Source organism: Athene noctua, chromosome 2 (genome assembly GCF_965140245.1).
Source record: "Athene noctua chromosome 2, bAthNoc1.hap1.1, whole genome shotgun sequence".
Lineage (NCBI taxonomy): Eukaryota > Metazoa > Chordata > Aves > Strigiformes > Strigidae > Athene > Athene noctua.
In genome coordinates, this window is record NC_134038.1 from 24,549,266 (window position 1) to 24,571,540 (window position 22,275).

At 35.1% G+C, this 22,275-nt stretch overlaps 1 protein-coding gene across 2 annotated transcripts in view; it reads right to left on the minus strand.

Annotated features, from left to right (window-relative positions):
- VPS13B (vacuolar protein sorting 13 homolog B) overlaps positions 1–22,275 on the minus strand; it is a 482,028-nt gene that overhangs the window by 254,510 nt on the left and 205,243 nt on the right. For both annotated transcript variants that reach the window (XM_074898647.1, XM_074898646.1), the window contains exons 20-21: positions 12,480–12,589; positions 394–541 (exon numbers count right to left, since the gene is read on the minus strand). In XM_074898647.1, the coding sequence (XP_074754748.1) occupies positions 394–541; positions 12,480–12,589 (258 nt within the window). The remainder of the gene's footprint in view (positions 1–393; positions 542–12,479; positions 12,590–22,275) is intronic.

The following is a 22,275-nucleotide window of genomic DNA, read 5'->3' on the forward strand; positions in this document are numbered from 1 at the left end:
CTTTATGCAATGTGAACAGTGACTGAAATCAAAGAAATTAATCACAAAGTCTGATAAAATTATGGACTAAAATATTAAATATCAAGGCAAATAGCAGATATTAACTTGAAAGTACATCTCCTTTATCTCATTTTAGAAAATATGTTATATTAAATTATCAGGGCCCCAAGGATAGTACCTAAATGAAAATGACAAAAAAAAACCCACACATATTTCAAAATCGCAAGATTGCATATTTTTAATTTTAAAAGTTGTCATTTTCTAGGAGAATATTTCTTTAAAACTGAGAGTTGTTCCACAGTATTTGTACAGCTGATGCTGTTCAATTGTGGACCCATGTTACTGAGGGAGGTTGCAAAGGCAGAATGGCTAGTTTCAATTAAGTGATCATACCTGTTACTGTTTTTGTTTTGACAGGACTGCTGGCATACTCAGAGGCTTGGTTTGATTGCTGCCTTGCCAAAGGTGCACTTCCAACTGATACTTCATCCTCTTTTTTTCGAGTTACGGACACACCAAGCGGAACAGTTCCTACAGACTGCTAAAAAAAGAAGTGTGTTGTGAACCACTCAAATCCAAAACACATTAATATTGAATTACGACATCATGAGAAGCGTGTCTTAAACAACATATTTTGAAATGTACAGAAGACAACTTGAAACAATGATTGCAGTACATATATTTTGAAAATAAATTATGAAACACTACATTCAGACTTATAATTAATTTAGTCATGTTAATCTGAAGAAAAGCTCTACAGTAACAGAAAAAGTGAAATATAATGTATTAACTTAAAACACCATGCTTGTTAGCCAATCAAAATGGACGTCAATAAACCTGGATGATGATCAAATTAAAATAATTCTCTAAATGTTTAAAGGAAACCGAGGAATTTTAGCCAGATATGAAGATTGTGAAGTTTTGCAAAGAAAGATATCAACCTTCATTAAACTCCACAAGAAAAAAATGTACTTTTATACATTTTTATATTTGTTTCTCACATTTTAAATATAAAATTTAATTCTGACCACTACTGACTTCTAATTGTTTTGTCTTTCAAGCATATCAATAAATGACAAACTGCTCAAAATACAACACTGTTAAACAAAATTGAAGGCATTAAAATCTAGTTTGAAGGATTGCAACCTTATTTTAAGATCAGAAAAAAGTGATGTGCATTAATCCACATGGGTTCTGGAACTGGAGGTCCACAGATGTATACAGTCTATTGGCTTTGTTGTTACTTTTTTATTAACATGAGCTAGAAGAGACAAAATCATTTTAAAAAATGGATCCTAAATTTGCTGTACAGTTGGCTGTTAACATTTTGCTGTAGCATTAGCTGCTACGTAAATTGTAGATGTATACCAGTTGACAAAAGTGAAAATGTAATCCATATAGCTGGGTAATGAGAAACCTCACACGTTGCATTAGGAATCTCTGTGGGAAACAAATTCGTGTGAGGCGGGCAATGTGCTTGTAAATTTTCTCCAATAGAAAACAGATCACTGAATCAAGCAGTGTGCAACATGTGCACACATACAAAACCCCAAAACAAACAGAAAAATCATTTAATTGAAGGAGAACGCCTTCCAAACGCCTTCACCATTTTCCACTATAAAAGTAAATTAAAATAAGAAAGACAATCAACCATTTAATCCTACTCCAGTGAATACAAACAACTTATATATACAGTGGTATGCAAAGTTAATAGGAAAATACTAATGTCAATGACAAACAGAACTCTCATTTCTCCTCCTCCCTCTGAATGTACAGTCATCAGCTTTGTCTCCAAAAGCACTAAAAAATCTTCCTGGAATATAGAAACATGCCACTTTGATGTCCTCTTGCCATAACAGCAGCAAAAAAACCATCAGCTTTTAAAAGACAAGTTTTACACCAGTAAAATATTTCCCACATGCATATTTTTGTCACACACTTTACATGACTTATTTTCAAAATTTAGCAGTTTATCTGATACAATCTTTCATAAGGCAAAGCCATCTGCAGCTTTCCCATGACAGCAACTGTTGAGCCATGATTTGGCAACTCTGGACATAACACTGCAAGAACACTGACTTGCCAAAATGAAGCAAGAGTTTCTGAAGAATGAACACAGACAATACACGACAGTACAAACCAAAAGGATGGAAATACTGTCTGAAGAAGCAGTATCTTTTTCTGAACCACTGAAGAAATGGATCAGCAAAATATAGTAAGTTACACCACTAGTCAAATAGTGAAAAACATCAAGGCTATCACAGCCAGCCAAAGCTGGAAAAAATTATGACCAAATATTGAGTGCTTGAGTGCTGATCTGGACAATGAAACAGCTGTTTCATCTTTGCTCACTGAAATCAAGCCTGATGTTGCTGTTGATGACGCCCAGTACAATCTTGTCAGATTTTTGGCAAAAGATTTCTGGTTAAAAGAATGCAGAAGATGAAAGATCAACGTTGAACTAGATGGAAAAGGATCATCAAGATTTGGGTTTTAGCCACAAACTGATGAGGAAATTGTGGCTTGGGAAATAGCAGATGACAAGAGCCCCACAGCTGTTTGAGAAGATGAATCTGATGGGAAAGGAGACATTGAAGGCAAGTGTTATCATAAGCATTTCATCACAAGAATCCAAAAAGTTAGCTATAAGGTAATACGTAGCAAAGTTTAACACATCTACTTGGGTTGTAAGCTTTATGGTTACTAATTGGTAGTGTTTTAAAGAAGATTAATAAAAAACATTTAATAAAGTTGTGGAATGACAGCAACATTTATATGAGGTTGTTTTGTTGACACAAAGTCAAAATCAGATTCTGTTCTAGAATACTGACCACAGTTTTATTAATGCAGTAATGTTTTGTGGCTATTATACACTGAATACTAGATTAATAATAATTCATGGTACTCAAGAAAATTTACTACTTTTCCAGTATAATTATTACAATTAACTTTTTAAGTGGTGGCTAAAAAACAACAAGAAAGCTATCCTTTCCAAATTTAAATTTTATTGACACAAATAATCTAACACATTACACACCACATTAAGTATGTGTACACAACACACATATACATCTATGCTATTTATTCATGTAAATAGATCAACAGATACAGATCATATTTTTTATTTTACTTCATACTGTGTGGTCAACATGACTTTGGAAATTGTAAAGATCTAAAATCAGAGAAAGGAACAGAATAATGATAGCTAAAAACCAACCTGCCAAAAAAACCAAGCCCCAAGTATTTTCTGACTTATGTGGAAATATGCCAGCTAACTGAAGCTAAAACATCCTGTAAAGAGGGCTAGTGGAAATTTGCTCCAGGTGAAATAAATTAATGTTTTACTTTACTTGGAATTTTTGGTAATTAAATATTTTATTTCTGATTTATAACTTCCCATGAGTGTGAGGCTGAAGAGGATGCAGGCAGACCTGGGAACATAAGAAATGCATTCTAAAGTAAACTTGGCCAACTGAGCAGATGAGTAACTTCCATTTGAGTGATGCCTATACAATCACCTCCCTGATAACAAACCAAAATCAAAAGAATATTCCAAGATAGGAACTTTAATATTATTACTAAAGGAAAAAATGAAGCACTGGCTTATGAAATGTTGAATTCAAAAGCCTCAGCCCACTCACGGGTTGCCATCTTTGAAGTGGTACCAAACCCAGCTATCCCATATGGCGGATGCTGCGTGCACACAGACTGATGTGTACATGTGCAGTAGCTTGCAACCAGCAAGCAGGAAGAAAAATTAATGAAGTCTTTGGGATGGAGACCTGGTGTTCTCTGAACATCTAAGAGCACTGTCATGCAATCACTATATGCCTCTGAGAAGAGTATTTACCAATGCTGCAAGACCGTCCAAGCTGTGCCAGTATGAGTTCCAACAGCAAGGAGGATCTACCTTGTCAACCTTACAACAAGTTCTAATATCATGAAGTCACAATCACTGCTTGACTACAGTGATTTCTGAGATTAACAATATAAGCATGCACCTAAATTGCTTTAGAGAGCTCAAACAAAACTAGGCATTAGGCCTAGTTCCCAATTAAAATTAAATTAATTAATAAAATTACATGAATTAAAATTATATTAATTCCTAACTAAAAAGTTTAGACACAACTAACCCCTGGGGTTCACAAAAGCACCTTCTTTCCTGGCAGATGAACTTGCTAATTCAAATGAAATTCTGTGACTGCTTCATTTTCAGGTATGCTCAGAAAAGTGCTCTGCTGGGATAGAAGACCAATCACCGATTAGCTGTAATCTTTCCAAATTGATGTCATGAACCGATGTCAGCCAAGAACCCCCACATTTTAACCAACTGTTGAAAGCATTCTATTAGCAGTTTCAAGGGGCCTATGAAGGTAGAAAATACAAGGTTCAAGACCCAAGTACCTTTGGTTCCTTAAGTAAACCGCAACTTCATTCCTGCATCCTTCAGAAACTTAATTGTGTTCCTTGGGGTAAGAGGTGACAGATCCCAATAGGGATAAACACAGTGATTTTGGCCTGCAAGCAATATGAGAAATCAAAGCCTATTATAATTTGAGAAATCTTTGCACAACAAGAAGATAATTATATCTACCATAGAAACATGCTTGTTTCATCAAAGCCTTTCCTGCTATTTATCGGGGTAGAAGAGAAAAACTAAAACTACAGAAGGGCAATACAGCTCTACCTTCAACAGGCAACGTGGCTACAACATGGAAAAATCTTAAGTTTTGGTACTGAAATTTACCCTTACGTTGTGTCATTCATTATCAGAAGTGTTTGGCTCTTAAAGAAACAAAGATCTGCAGTATTCCAAAAGTCATCCTAAAACAGATCAAATGAGAGGAATTGTCCTACATGAGTCTACTGACCAAGTCACGATGATAAAATTATTTCATCTTACGCAAACATTCCAGAGAGACCTCTGATGTAGACCTCTGAATGAAGAATTGCCCAAAACATACCATCAAGAGTTGATAATATACTTGGCTAACAATGAACTTTGCATAGAGCAGTGAAAGGATATTATAACACAGCAAAATTCCTAAGATAATGGAAGAGAACAGAGAAATAGAGCAGAGAAAAAAGTTGAAGGAAAAAAAAAATGATTGAATTGCTAATGACCAATTCTGTAATCTACCTACCCAGCTGATAAAAAATTCTTGTTTTTTAACTGGGATACGCAATCTTCCATGGTGTAGATGTTCATGAAAAACGGGAGAAATTTGGATTATGGAATCATGTAGGTGTATTAGATTCCAGTGCTTTAAAGCATGAGGAATCTGGAACAGACGCAATGCCTTTTCCTTAGTTGTTCCTGTATAACTAAGGATGTTCTCCCTGCACCGATGGTTTTAGATCTACTCTGTTACTGAAATACTCATTAAATTAGGTAGTAACACACACACACATGCAGAATGGCCAAAGAAAATAGAAGAAATATGCAGGCATACACATTGATTTTATACATCTACATATAGGTGTAGGTACACATTTTTGACAGTTTAGTCTTCACTAAAATTAGTCATTTTATCTCATAGAAATGAGTAATGTAAGAAAAGTATTGGCAAGCCACAAAGGCTTTATAGTAACCTGCATTTGAGAAAGATTACATGCACTTATTAACTGCAAAAAGTATCACATACTTGACTGTCTCATATCAAATTACAGCTAAAGCCTTTTTACCAAGGAAAAAAAATCTCTTCCAATATTTACCTGTGCAAAGCTAAGTATAGGCTTTTATAGGAGAGTAAATATATGAAAAATGCCACCAGTTTACAAAAACAAAATGCACCACTTCTGAAAAAAACTGAAAAAACAGTAAAAAATTTTTTTTTTAAATATTTTTAAATTACCAGAAATGAGGCCTCACTGCAACAAGCCACATCTGAAAATATCTTAAAAAACAGTCAAACTAAAATATTAAATCACTGAAAACAAGGCCTCTAAATGTAGCTTTGTTTTGCTTTTTAATGGGGATGCATTAACAAGCAGTAAACAGCATACATACAGTAAGTCACTCTCTGTACTGGTATCTTTCCCTAATTCTGTTCGAATTAACTTTTCATAAAGCATTAAAGAACATACCTTTTCAACAGGACTTTCAGACCAAACACACACAAGGGATTTAAGCATATATTATAGATATGCTGAGTTAAAGAACTATTAATAAGCAGTAAGCAAGCGACTGGTCCACATATACTACACTAACACATCTAATGCTGCCACACATATAGCTCACTTGACAAAAACGATCCATACAGAGTAAAGTATGTAAAAAAAAAACCAACAAACCCACACCAATTTTGGCTGACACATACAAGAACATTTTTTTAAAAAGCCAAATCAAACTTCTGTGCCAGTTTAAACCCTGCTTAAAATCTAGCATAGGTTCATCAATCATCAAGCAGGGTATGTAAGATGTCTTTTGCATTTGCTGCTCCAACTTCATGGATTACTCCCAGTTACTGAAAAAAATGGTGGTAACAAAAACATATTTCATGAAAGTCTAACAAATTTAGGGAACCAAAAATGTGATTATTTTTAACACCCAGATAATGTAAAATATGCGATTTTGATGTGGAACATATGGATGGAGTGCAACATATCTGGCTCATACTAACTCTGAGCAGTCACACAGACTGTGTGTATATAAAGCAGAATGATTACCTTTTAATCCTATGTCTTCTTAATGCGTTAATTCTTAAAATGTAGAGCTGAAGAGCAAAACATTTACATTCAAAGCATCTACCCATGTGTCTAACATAATATTCTTTACAAATATTGGTAACTTTAAATCTTTTGTAGTATTTCCATTTCATAACACACCAAATGTTAGTACAAAAAAATTTACTATTGAATAACTTTCTCCAGAATGCTTTTCATCTATTCTTCAGGCTTTGAACTAAGAAAAACAAGAGTATATTCTTCATTTTATTCCTGCCACATAAAGTACTAGAAAGTTGAGAATCAAACCATTAACCATTAGAACTACCACATAATAGGCTAGTAAAATGATGGCATGACAAATTCACTCTATTTTAACACAGACATTTTCAGGTTGGATGGGGCTTTGAGAACCTGGTCTAGTGGAAGGTGTTCCTGCCCATGGATGGGGGTTAGGAACTATAATAGATGATCTTTAAGGTCCCTTCCAACGCAAACCATTCTATGATTCTGTGATTTTGTGATTTTAGCAAGGTTCTGGTTGTGTTTCTGTGATTTCTTTTAAACTAACTATTTGGTGTATCTTAAGAGGCACGATGTTCAGAAGGTGCTAAATTAAAACAACTCTAAGATGTCTCTAGCTTGCAAGCCAAAACCAGGATTCTGAAAACAAGTTTTGAACTTTGTTACAGTACTTTGATTTATAAAGTTTATTCCTTGCTCTACACCAAGACTCAAGTTATTTCAGCTCAGTATTATTGAAGAATAAAGTAATATAACTTAACAAAAGAAATTCCAACAATTGCTGCCACCTTAATATATATTGTGTCTGGGTTGTTCTGGGTTTTTTAACCCATTAGCTGGCAAAGCTTTCTGATGTTGATTAATGCACACTGTACACATAGCAGAGTGATCCAAAGAGGAAAGATGATCTACCAATAGTATCTTTTTCTAGACAAATACAAAATAACATGTAATACTTGCTACAATGATAACCTGGAAAGACCATCAGCTGACAATGAGGTGAAAATACTCTCATGTTAATAAATACCTTTTCCTTACCTCTTCCTGTCCCCGTTACCAATCCATGTGCTTTTTCCTTTTCTGACACTAAACAATTGTATTTTCTTTTCTTTGTACATTATTCAGAGCTGTTAGGTATGAAATCAACGTAAAACATTTTTGAAAAATGTGTATTAATTGTGTAAGTATTATGTAATTTTAACTAACTTCTTGTGTTCACTTGAGTTTACAAAAGGAAAGGAGCAAAAGGGCAAAAGAGCTAAAAAAGAGCCAGTTAGACTATTTCATTGTCTATGGGAATACATATCGGTATCAAGTCAAGAAACTCATGAGCTGCTTTTCCTATTGGAAAAGCCTGAGGCACTGAATGCCTTCTTCACCTCAGGCTTTGCTAAGCAAGACCAGCCTTGAATCCCAGCCCCCAGAGACAGGGGGAAAGGATGGAGCAAGGAACACATACCCTCAATGTTCTCAGTGTTACTTATGATTAAATGACTGCCTTGGTAGGTGAAGGGAGAGCAGTGGATATTGTCTACCTTGACTTCAGTAAGGCCTTTGACACTGTCCCCCATAAGATCTTCCAGGAAAAGCTCATGAAGTATGGGCTGGATTAGTAGACAGTGAAGTAGACTGAAAACTAGGTGAATGGCTGGGCCCAGAGGGTGGTGATCAGTGGCACAAAGTCTAGTTGGACTCCAATAAGAAGCAATGTACCCAGGGGTCAATAATGAGTCCAATCCTGTTCAAGATCTTCATTAGTGGGAGGAGTGGTTGATATGCCAAAGGGTTGTGCTGCCATCCAAAGGGACTGTGACAGGCTGGAGAAATGTGCTGACAGGAACCTCATGAAGTGCAACAATTAAAAGTACAAAGTCCTGTACCTGGGCAGAAACAACCTAATGCACCAGTATATGCTGGGGGCTACCCAGCTGGAAAGCAGCAGAAAAGGTCCTGGTGAGTCCAGGTTGAACAAGAACCAGCAAAATGCCCTTGCTGCAAACAAGGTGAATGATATCCTGGGCTGAACTAGACAAAGTATTGCCAGCAAGTCAACGAAGGTGATCCTTCCCCTCTATTCAGTGCTGGGTCTAGTTCTGGACTCCCCAGTATAAGAGAGACATGGAGAGAGTCCAACAAAGGGCCATGAAGGGGCCCATTAAGAGACCAGAGCATCTTCCATAAGAGGAAAGTCTGAGAGAGATGAGATTGTTCAGCTTGGAGAAGAGAATGCTCAGAGGGGGCCTCATCAATGTGAAAAAATATCTGAAGGGAGGGTGTGACGATGATGAAGCCAGGTTCATCTCGGTGGTGCCCAGTGACAGAATCAGAGGCAATGGGCACAGACTGAAACACAGAAGGTTCCCTCCTGAACATAAAGAAACATGTTTTTACTGTGAGGGTAACTGAGCACTAGAACAGACTCTTTATTAAGCAAGACCTCATACAACTTACTGTAATAACTAACATGATTTTTCAGACCTCACATATAAGAAAAAGAGTTTGCTTCGAGTTCAGTTCAGAGAGAGATGTTAATTCTATTCTTTTAAAATAAATGTGAGGAAGACTGATGTAACTTGCACACTGCACGGAACCATAACTTCTGAAGAAGAGTTGCACATTAAGTGCTTTTCCAAATTCTAACATATTATTTAGTTAGTACTAAGTGAAATCCTCTTCTGTTGCAAACAGTTGTCAAATGTATTATTCCTAAAAACATAAAATTCAATATAGGAACAAGTTAGAAATTTTCCTTCTAATAATAAAAAGCAGCAAAAAACTTTATTGTAGTTGTAATACTCAAGATTTCAAAATCTTTTACTCCTAGACTAAATATACTAAGAACCTGTTTATATTCACTGATTATTGTGCCAAACTTAGCTTTTTCATTTAAATAGTCTCTCTCTCCTTTGGGTGTTTACCTTTTGCCAGACTTTTAAAATTCTCATTTCTCATTCATCACATTTTTCAGACACCATCTAAGAACATATCAGGACATCTGACAGTGTACTAGATACCACATAAACACGGTTAAGGAGTTTATAACCTAACTGTACAAAATTGATGCACTGGGCAAAGGAAAAGAGAAAGTGTAAAGAAGTAACACTGTACAAACCAAGGAACATAATGGCCTCAGCTATCACACTAGTTCTATAATTATTAGCTTCTGGGAAGCAATCTAACAGTAATAAATGAAAAGGGGTAGTCCTCACTGAACTGCATGTACCCCTACACCCCAACACAGCAGTCATCCATTGTTCTGTTCCAGTTGAATAAATCTCAGTAAGGCCACATTTCTTGCTGGCTTCATCACATTAATCTTAAAGAAGACACAGTACAGCTTTATAGAAAAAATAATTGAAAATTCATATATTTTGTAAAAATACATTTACTTTTACTTATACCATTTCAGCTTAAGAAGTATGTTCTGTTATTTCTAACTTTTCATGCTTTCAGACAAACGCACACCAACACAATTACATTACACATAGTATTTCAATAAAGATATAAAATATATGTACTGCCAAATTAACATTATAAACCTAAGAATCCCAGAATAATAGTTAAAAGGCAAACAAATCTGAAGAAGTTCCAGTATGTGAAAGTATACCTGTCTGTGGGGAGCCAGACAATCCCAGCCTTATGTTGTATGCGATCAGAAGTTTACATGGCTACAGTTGTAGTCCCAAATACATTAATTTGATTTAACTTCTTGAACTCATAATGCTATTACTTGATAGAATGTGTATACAGAGTCAAACATGCTGATTTTCTGACTCTGTGTTCTGAGATAGAACTCAGTTTCGACTTACTTGAAGTGACAAAGCAAAAAATTGTATTAAGTAGACATTAAAACGTAAAACATCTTAACATCTAAGATCTCTGAATCACACAAGGAACTTCTGAAGTTATGTATTTTCTACTGTTGCAATAGAAATAGAAGAGAGCTTTATCAACCAATAACATTCTGACCATAACATTGCTTGAAAGCATCATGTCTTACCATTGTTCTATTAAATATTCAAAAATTATGAAGGTTGTACAGAACATTTTTGTTCTGTAACACAAATTAGACCATGGTAACAAGCTAAAACTTTTCTAGTAAGTAATATACAAGGCCATAACTTTGCCTAGAATCCTTATCCTATGATAACTACAGTATTACATTAAAAAAAAGTCTATGTTTAAGGATAGTTTAATACAGGTGTAGTTTTCAAATAAAGTTTTTTAACGACTATTACAGACATTGTAATTTTTATTATTATGTGCAGTCTATTACCACAGTTGCATTAACAGTGAAACTAGTATAGTGTTGACAGTTAGGTTTATAAATTCACATTTTAAATAATTTCAAATGACTAAGCAACTCTAAATCTAATAACATTAGAAATGTGATATGGTAATTTTAATCAGAAATAGATCACAACAACATTTAGAAAGCTAAATAAGGTAATGACACAAATTATAAAATAACTACTTAATCAAAATTCAGTTAAAAATTTTGCCACTGGTGATCAAAACAATGGACAAATAAGTTTCCTAATGTAGTCACTATACCTCTCTAATGACTCAGTATAAAAGGGCAATCAAAAGATAAAGCACTGAGTAACAGCGCAAACATTAATGTTAGGGAAAGACTTTTATATGAACATTTGATATAACCAGCCTCAAAAACATTTTGGAAGGATACATGACAGTGTTGCAAAAGTAAATAAATGGTCTATTTTAAAAAAGAGGTAACCCAGGAAATGTTGTGCTACTCCAGTTATGATGCAGGAATGAAGAATCACTCAAGACATTTAAAAACAGCGTAAAGTTATTAAAACAATAAAGCAGCAATTCACACATTTAAGTTTTTCAGATGGTGCAGAGTGAGCTTAACAGAACTCAACTTAATGTCTGACAATTACTACCTAACAAAGTCACTTACACACAAGAAACAGAAATGTTTACAGATCATATTATAATCCTCCCACTTCAAGGTCCTAGTATGAAACTTCCCTGATGTGCATAGTGCTCTATAATTAGGAGTCAAATATCGAAAGATTCTTAAGTTGGCCACTTACTAATTGACCACTTATAACTGAAATAGAAGATCAGGCTGCACAGACCACTAGTTTGGTCGATTACAACAAATTTAAGCTTTAGAACATTCTCCTGGTCTGCCAAACAATAGTTATAAATAAGCTTAAAATCAGGAGAAAATCTGTGTTCTTTCCAGGTCAGGAGTATGGGGCATGAAAATTATGGTCAAGAATATGTCAAAGAAAACACTGTGACACACAGACCCACAGCCTTAACTTCTTGTATCTTTTCTGAGCACCTTGCACGCATGTGTTTTGACATTATATACAGAATCTGAGACTTATATCAAGTTATTAACTGTATGGTTCATCCCCTATTAAGATGGGCTTTAATAACAGTAGTGATTTTATAACAAGTTATGCAATTATTTGATAGACCATCGCAAATGGTTAGAACGTAATTTACTATTTAGACTCAGAAGTCTTATGAGGTCTCAGTAGTTAAAACTAGTTGCAAAAATACTGATCCTAAACAGTAACCATCAAAAAACATTCTGTTCTTTTCAATAAACATTATAAATTAAAACACTGTGAAATTAAAATTTTATTTTGCAAAACATTTTAAATAATTCAAAGTAACAGTATGTGCAGCAAACTACAAACAACAGGGTGACAGAAGACAAATATGTGGAACAAGAATGCACTACTGGCATACATGGAAGAGAAAGTTTCCCCTCTCCCCACTCGTTTTTCCCCAGAAATACATACCTGCTGAATGTGCCTACTAGCTCGTTTCTGAGGTTGGTAGATAAGCCAGGTATACAGGACTGGATCAACATTAATTGCTAATCCTTGCACACTGGACAAGAGTACTGCACCTATACACCATAGAAAAGAAAATAAAATATAAACTATCTGCTAAAAAATCTCCATACACGTAGTCATTTCTTTTGCACACAAATCATCTTTGATGCAGACTTTTGTTTGGATTGGACTTACATATATATTTATTTTAAATTCCAATCAAGAGTAATAATTAAAACATAAATTTCAATAACTTCTTGAAAGTGAGAAACTTGCCAGCACTGCCAGTGTTATGGACAAGCACACAAAAAATGCAGATAATTGCATTTTGATATTGCTTATTACAATTTTTTGCCAAGAAAAATGCTTGTTTTCACAAAATTGTCTGTGTAACCGAATACACACAACACCTTTCCTCAGATTTGGAGCCAACAATAACATATGCAAGAAATAAGTCAATGAGACCCTTGACAGAAAGATAAAAATATAATGCATGACACCCCACAACTTCAATAAAGAATAACTTGTTCTAGGGCAGTGGGTTCTTTTAATAAAGACAGGTCTACTTTAGGTTAGTGTTCTGCCCAAAGCTGCTCAGGATAAACATTTTTCATGTAAATGTGGTCACGAATATTCTTTAATGGACTACTTAAGCAAAATAATGAAAATTTTTGAATTCTGCTAACATTGGCAGCCTTGGTAATGTGAGCTTCTAGGATTTTATCCTACATTTTTATAATATATCTCATTTTCATTATATCTCACTTTTGAAGTCCTAGGATTACAAGATAGGGCTACTATATCTTCATTTCTTAAAACTTCTAATTTTCTTATACTTGTGAAGAAAAACATACATGGGAAACTTTAAGACTCAAAACAGGAGAAAAACTATTCTCAGTATCCAGAAATCTTAGCATATACTTCAAGCCAAGCACACTAAAACCCAATTTATGAAGCACTATTTCCATTAAACCTGCATTAAAAATCTGATGATGTATTAGTGAGGCTTTTGTTTTAATAATACAGATAAAGTATCTATTGCAGCAGAACATAATTACAGACTTGCAAAATCCAGAAGCAAATGGATTAATGTAATACAAAGGTATAGATTATATTGAAAATGTGTGGCAAGTAGTAACAAGCAGTTTTCACATAAATTTTACAATTTTACAACAAATAAATAAATGAAATCATGAAATAAATATATAATTTTTTAATTAAAACAAATCCTGGTTCCTGGAAGGTCCCTGCACCAAGTTTCAGAGAATTACAGTAGTTCTATAATTCAAAGAACTGTAGTTCTTAAAGTAATATATATTTCCTCTGTAGCATACAATATCATTATGATTCAATTATAAATTCAAATACATTCAGAAAGCTTGTCACGCAATTCAATGTACTTTACAAAAAAACAGCAAAAACATGTGCCTCAAAACACATAATACATCACCAAAATTGTAAATGGAGAAAGAAAAAAAAGTTATGAGTTTATTGTATATAACCAGCTGAATTCCAAATGGCAGACGACCCACCAACCTGGGGCGACACAAGCAAAGCCTAATGAGTACAATGGGAAAATGGCAGTCAAGAAATACACAAAGATAAATCATCTGCCTAGCACAGGCTTGGAGTTGGAACACACACTGTGAGGAACTCTTATACACAGACTAGTCTATCTGATCTGATGGTTTTAAATGTCAGTAATAAACCTTAGAAATAAATCTGCAATTTAAGGCAAAGCCAAAGTCAAGCATAAAGTAAAGGGGTAACATGCAAGTAAGAAGAACAGTGAATATGTCTTGTAGAAGAATCTGGAGACTAGAAAAAGGAATCAGGAAAAGGAGAAGGTAATAGAGGATTGATAAAGTACATGCTACAATCATTAGCTTTTAAAAGATACTTGGAGACCAAAATAAAATAATCCTGCATCTTTTAAGAGATACCGCCTGTTGTCAGCAACTTAATGAAAGGTTTAATGTATATGTGATATGACAAGTGGGAGTCAGAGACCTCCCAAAGAGTGAAGAATAAAGTCAGCCTACAGGCGAAGTCAACAAAAAAATCCCACATTTATAACAGACTCCTGAATAGGGAAAAAAAAAAAAAAAAAAAAAAAAAAAAAAAGAGTAACTAGCATCATGTGCTACAGTAACACTAATTTTCTTGTTTACTGCAAAAAATTAGTTAAAGCTAAGAAGTTCAATACAAATAAGTCATGCTTTGAACTAAAACTGTGTCTTTCACTTTAGTGAAGTCACACTAGCGCAATCCCATAAAACTTTAAAGGAAGGTAGAACAGGGAGCAAAATAGTTTATTTTTTCAGTTGTCTTTTGTCATGGATAGCTCATGTCTAGGACAAAAAAACAAAACAAAACAAAACAAAAAAACCAACAACAACACACACAACCCCTTCCCAAAAAAAAACCAAAACCCCACGAAACACACACACACACCCACCCCCCCCCAAGCAGTACAAGTTGTCAGATAAGCAATTACATTATTTGCTTTTCAATTTGACTGTTAGGTAACTTTGGCCTCCTACCAAGCCACTTCTGTCACAGTGAATTACTGAAATTTACTGCTGTATTTGCTACTCAGCCACTACATTCAAAGTGCAGTTAATTTACCTATGTAATTTAACTAAAAAGTTGTTTTCCGTGTAACAGCTTTCTTCAAAATAACTAACTGTGCAGTCAAAGAAAAGTTTCTCAGATTTGCCTCCTCCCCCCACCCAAAAAAAAAGCCTCTTAAACTTGTGTTTTCATGCCAAAAAATAAGAATCCCCCCATTTTCAAGATCTCACTGATGTGAGGTCTCAGCTGTAAGCTGGCTGCAGACTCCTTACATGTCTATGCAAAAAAATTAATTACTATTTTGTCTCTGTCAAAATGCAATGCTCAAGTTTCCTGGATTTCATTAAGACTGTGGTGAACTTTCTTTTCACCCCTCCCCTTTTCTCCTTTTAATTGCATTTACATTTCAGAAAAAACACTTAGTCCCATACTATACCAGATTTCCTTTCCAGATTGCAGTTCTTGCCAGTTAACTAGTAAATTATTTGAAAAATTAAAGCTGAACCCAACACCATGTAATCTTTGATTGTTTGAGAATCTCCTCCAAGTCATGGTGTCGTATACCAGGTGCACTTTTGGCAAATAATTTCTTTCCTACCCCATCTTTCAGCTTTCCCCTGAAGGAATGAACCAAGGGGAGGCTGCAGGTGGGCAGCAGAGGAGGACGAAGAGGAAGCAGAAGAGTACAACTGCACTTGCAACTCTCATCCTGCAGATAAGCTTCTTGACAAACTTCCTTGGACAATGACAGCTGCAGCAACAGCACTCATCTTCTCAAGGGACCAGAGGGGCCTGCAGAGGATAACCTGGGGCCTCCTGTGCTTGGGTTGGCTCTGCCGCCACCTCCTCCCATCCTGAGTGCTGAGCAAAGGCTGCTGGAGGAGCAGGGAGGAGAGGGATCACTAGCCCAGGGCTCTAGCCCTACCCTCTCCTTCAAAAGGAAATGCAAGCATATAATAAGTGGGACAAAAAGGCAATATGGTACACTTCTGGTGAGGCAGAAGAGGACACCTGGGGGATGCAGCTGCAGACAGAAGAGACCAGAGGTAAAGGCGGGATTGGTGAAACGGAAGAGTCGAGCAGCAGAGTAGTGGTGCTGAGGGATGTTCAGTGGGGATGAAAGGAAAGGAAAGGGCTTCAGGTATCACAGAGACAGAAGAAAAGAGATGAAGGGAGCAGGATGGTGCAAGAGGAATGCAAAGGTGAATGAGCAATTTAGGAAGGAGAAGGGAGGTGCCAACACAAAATGGCTGTCTTTCTGGAGATGTAAGAACCCTGTGAAAGAGTAAATTGCATTACTGAGTCACTCCCAACATTCTAATGAAAAAAAGTTACAAGGACAATAATATTTACTGATTGAAACTCAACATTTAACACAACAATAACATACTGTGATGCACTAGACACTGGGAAGCAGCTTTGCTATTTATGTGCAGAAAAATGTATTTTATCTCTGCAACAATAAAGGATCACCCCAGCAGAATTCTTTATAAATTCTGCTTTGAGTTATGCAGTAACCAAACACATCTATATAGCCATTTCCAGTAAAAACTGTCAGTAACACATTTTAGATATTCTTCTATAATCTGAACTGAAAAACCTCTCCAGGAAACTGAAGTTATAGTCAATGCCCACTTTCTATTGGGAAGGCATCACAAATATGAACAAAGAGAATGATCTACAATAAAAACTAATTCTCACAAGTTTCGTTTATTTTTAGTAACTAAAGAAAAATAAAGAAAAATTTAAGTAACTATAGAAAACATTACACTATCTCCCTATATAAACCGCATCATAAATTATTTTAGCATCGATCAAGCTCATGACTCCTAGATGTCTCAGTTCACATGAATGATAAGCACATGCTGATACAGGTGGAGTTAGCATCATTAATTTAGCATCCAATTACTTTAAAGAGTAACAGAAAGAAGAAATACTCTCTTTACTTATTATCTTACTGTTTTGAAGGGCATTCCTACTAAGGCATACTATAAAAATGCAGATCTGCATGTTATACCCAAATGAAAAGTTCTTTTTTATAAAAGTATATAGGTAACTAGTTCTTTCTGTTAGTTGACTCAGAACAGATGCACTGTAAATCACTGAATGTGGAAATATCTAACTCTTTAATTTTAGCCTGGGAGTCAACTAAGGGTAAGAGTGCTTTTTAGTACTCTGCTTACTGCCAAAATGGTTGCTTACCTACATTCCAAACAGGCTTTACCAATTACTATCCTATGGCACCAAAACCATTTTCAGTCACATCCCAAGCTAAAGAATGAGAGATGAAGTAGAATAGAGACTGCAGTTACACAGCATAAAAATTAAATATTCAACCTTTCTGTCCACTTTGGAATATCAATGACAACCCAATATGACTGTCTTGCAAAATAATCTGCTCATCTCATCCTGAATTGCTGAGTCAGACAAGGGAAAATGGCATTTCAAGCTATTACATCAAAGTTTATGTGATTGTGAAAATTTATTTTTAGATTATACCAGCTACAATAAATTAATAAATTTTGTCTAATTACTGAAATACATGTCTGCATGTCTCCCTATTCAAGATTGACTTGAATGATTACAAATGGTCTTTTATGTAAACATCCCAATTTTATCTCAGATAAAGTTCTCCAAATCTACTGTACTTTCACAGAGTTTTACATTCACCAAGTCCTTAAAATAACTCTAAGATCAATTAGTTTAATTACTTAGACCAATGTTAGAATATTTCAGTAAAACAGGAGTGGGGTAACATTTTCCCATGAACTAAGGTGCTTTGGTCTGTAATATCAAACAGTTCCTACTTACAGTAGTTATTCTTTGCTCAAGCATAGATACATCCCAATATCTTAACACAACTCCCTTTTTTTAAATTTTTTTTAAAAAAAAGCTTTTAATCTTTGGAAACAGACAGTAGGAATGTACTTCTACTGCTATCATGGTCTTGTAACTCTCCTACTGAGGATTATAGAAGAAAAGCATTAAGGTGCTGAAACAAAAGAGGTCAGGATCATTAGTTTTATTTCAAAACTAGAGAAAGTGAGGCAGAGAAGTGAAGTTATTAAATCACACAGCAGGACTCTGGGATCGAATTCAGATGGTAAAGTTATGTGCCACAGCAAAGTACACACTGGAACTAGTAGCAAAAATAAATGTAGGGGTGTGACTTGTGTTAATCATAAGTAAATCACACAGGTCTAATTTCAACTGAATGTTCTGATAAGCCATTGTTAGGGATAAAGAAAATAAACATGCTATCTCCATCAATATACATACCTAAATACTCACAAGTGCTGAATTATAGAATTATAGTATAGAATTATAGTCAAAGACATAACATAATGAAGCAAAACACAAAACTGCTGAATACATTGGTTAACACAATGGGCTGTATGTCAGGCATCATTTTTCTGAAGAACAAGGAGCCACATTTCTGCAAATCAATCTGCAAGGTATATCAAATTAAGGTGTGGAGAAGAACCCTCAGTCATTTTATATCATCTCTGACCTTTGATTTTAAGAATGAAATTGAGTCTATTTAGTATTTTGTCTTTCTTACTGAGGAAAAATGTTATGACATATGAGATGCAAGTTTTCAAAAAAAATGCTAGAATACTCATATTTAACTTGTTTGATACATGATTTTTATTTTTTTTTTTTTTGGGGGGGGGGGGGGGGAAGAACATTGAAAGGCTGCTTTGTTTCCAAAATTCATTTGTGCAAATCTTTAATTTCCTTTAGAAAATATGGTGACATAGGTTCAGAGAAACAGTTTAATAGTCAGTAACAACCAAGAAAAAGAGGAAACATGTAGGCAGCTGTAGTATACAGAAATGACAGCTTTATTTGTGTGATTACTGAATCATCTCTATGAATAAACATAACAGTAATAGTCTTATGCTTAGCTGCATGGCATCTCTTCCTTAACTTCTAGGATTTTCAATTCAAGAATGTCTCATTCAAGATTCATTTCCTATGTTCACTTTTAGGTCTTGTTGATATATTTAACCATCACACTCACTATTCTCTAAATATAAGTAGAACAGAGAGTTCTAAATTAAACTAACAGAAAGAACAGAAAACAAAGATATAACAACTTCAAAATCATATTGTCAGTGAGTGAATAAAATGATATGAATATTTTAGAAAACATGAAGTGTTTAGAACACTTGGTTTGTTTTATTCATTAATAAAAATAAAAATGGGGAGAAATACAACATTCAAGTTGCCCAGAGAGTTATGTTTGCACTCAGGAAATGCACAGTGGCCCAAACTGACTCCAAGCAGAGGCTGTTACTGGAAACAGCACTTTGCAAGTTGGTATTCAGAAACCCAGTAGTGCTTACAACTAACCACTTCCATTTACAAAGGTAACTACCAAAGTCTGGTGCCTTTGTCTTTTTTTTTTTTTTTTTTTTTTTTTTCCATCCCCTAAGTCCAAATAGAATGTTACCAAACATTTGATGTTATAAATCTAATCATCAAGCTGACTCCTTAGACTTTGTTTATTACGAAGCTTCATGGATAAGATCTGCTCTGCTAGCATTATGATACTTTTACTTATAAAAGAGTTAGCTCTCAGGCTACCAACAGTTCTGCCTCTGTATCTGATACCACCACAATTACATGTATGACAAAGATTACTTAGACTTTTAATTAATGCCATAAACTACATGAACTGGATCATACCTGACCAGGTTTTCCAAATGCTAACAAAGGTTTGAGAATTTTAGCTTGTTTACGTCTGCAACAAAAGAACTCAAATACGTATTGTAATGTCAAGGTTGTTCCTTTTCATTTTCCATACAGAACCAGTACAACTTGCAGTTACTCACAGATCAAGAGATGGTACATTTCATTAAAGTAAAAAGTTGTTTGGTGCTCTGAAGAAACTGAGGCATTTTTCCTAAATTTTTGTTTACTCTTCTTGGCTAAGACCTTTCTCAATCCTATTTTAAAGACTGTAGTGGCTATTTTTCAGTTTATAAGGACCTTTAGTCTCACTTGTAAAAAGCAGTAATTCCATGGAATTAATTTCCGTTGAACTATGAAAACTGACATCTTCTAAAGCAGACTAGATATAACACATTTATATTGGTATTTTTTGTTAAACAAGAGTTTTTCTAATTCCTATATTTAGTGCACTGAGAATAGAAATGAGAGGAGTAGGGCAGAAAATCACTTCTTTTACTTGGTCTCAGGAGCCTAGTATCACTTTTGGATTGTATTGTATTCAGCAACAAAAATATGAATTAATTTAATTAGAAAATAAGCAATACTACGGCTCAAACCTAGTGTTCTCCTAAGGAATCAACAAACATAAGAACGAAGCAGATTCAGTTACTACTGGAATTGCACAAGGTGTTCCATCAAAGACTTTTAAAGAAACTATGGTACCTATAAAGGATAAAAGAGGAAGTTAAATAGATAAATAATTTAAGATTGGATAAATTATTTAGGAGAAACAAAACAGTGATAGGAAAACATGGTAATCTTCAGTATGGAAGAAGGCAGAGCCCTGCAGGGACCTGCACTCCCTAAGACATTCCAGGAGATAAATGTGATGATCAGCTCTGCTGAGCTATCCAGAGTAACCAAGAACAGGGCTGGCCAAAGAACTCCCAAAGTATCCCACCCAATTCAATACAGATAAACACTTTTTCTACTAGTATCGCTGCCTCATATCTTAACTTTACATGTAAAATAACTGACCTGACTGCTCTGACTCAGAAAACAAGTTTTCTGTTTATTCCAGAAAACTGTTACCTCAATGTTCAGTGGAAAAGAAGGAACAGGCAATAAAACAGAAAATATAATCTGTACCACTGCATAAATCCATTGTGTACACAGATACTGAGAACACTGCATGCAGCTCTGGTCAAAAGGGTTAGTTTTAAGTATTCAAACCTGGAATCTTCTGTTTCACAATAACATTCATTCAGTATTTATGCTCCCTGATTCACTCTATGCTCTGTGCCAAAAGCATTATACATTCTCCAAATCCCAGAGCAGAGAGCTCAGAAATAAAAATGTATACACATGTGTATCTTGAATTTCACTTACTGGTTAAGTAATTTTCTTAATTTTTAAATTATTGTATATTTACTATAGTCAACTCCAAAGCAAATGGGTTTTGAACAACTCCAGGTCCAAACCACCTGGATGTGGACCTCGGAGCCTTAGAACATGACAGAACCTCATTTCAAAATGCCATATTATTTCTAGGTTTTTCTGATTGCGTTGTTTTGGTAAGTATGTATACAGATGTGTAAGTACCACCAGTAGCAGCACTTTACACACTGTTTACACAGACATTAATTGATGAAGATACTGGAGTCTCCAGGTGGCAACAAGTGAGTTCTAATCATTGTAGACAATCCTGCAGCACAGTTTGATTAAAAAACCTCCAAATTCCGTACAGAAACTTCTACAGAGAGAACTTCAGCTGAAGGCCAAAGGGCCATGGAGAGACAAGTCACTGAGAAAACACAAGTCGATAGACAAAGACCTCTTACAAGTGAGTGAGGGAAATAATGTTTGACAGAATCATTGTTGAGTAAAATCTTGCAGTAGCTTATGGAGGAACTTTGTCCAAAAATTCCTACCTGCTCATGCATAGTCTCAACCCTCTTTGAGGGAATGCAGAATATCAGGAAGACTGCTTTCTTGTAAAGGGAAAGCCTCGAATTTTTTATTGCTTGCAGAACTGCAAGGACAGTAAGAATCAAACAACTCTGCATCATCCGGAATGAACTGAATTTGAAACTAAAGCATTCTGATGGACAAATGACTACTCTTCAAGATCTAAAAGACATTCTGAATGCTCCAGCTGAAAGCTTACATAACAGCTGGTTGAAGACCATAGCTGACTTGGATAAGACATATATAATGTGATCTTTTGTGCTGTGAATTAGGGCATTTTCAATAAGGGACAGACAAGGCTGAAAAGCTATATGACCTATTATGAGATAGTTTAGTCTAAGGCTGATCCGTGGGCAAACTTACAGGGTTCTAGATGAATAGCTCATGTGGAGCAAGAAAACACTGGAGAAACTGAGAGCAAAAGTCTCAAAGCCATCTTAAATAGGCTAGGTTTGAAATGATTAGTCGTATAGAACCACTCCTAGACCTGTAAAGTCAGAGATATAGCAGGAGGACATCAGAAAAGAAGCACAGATTTACC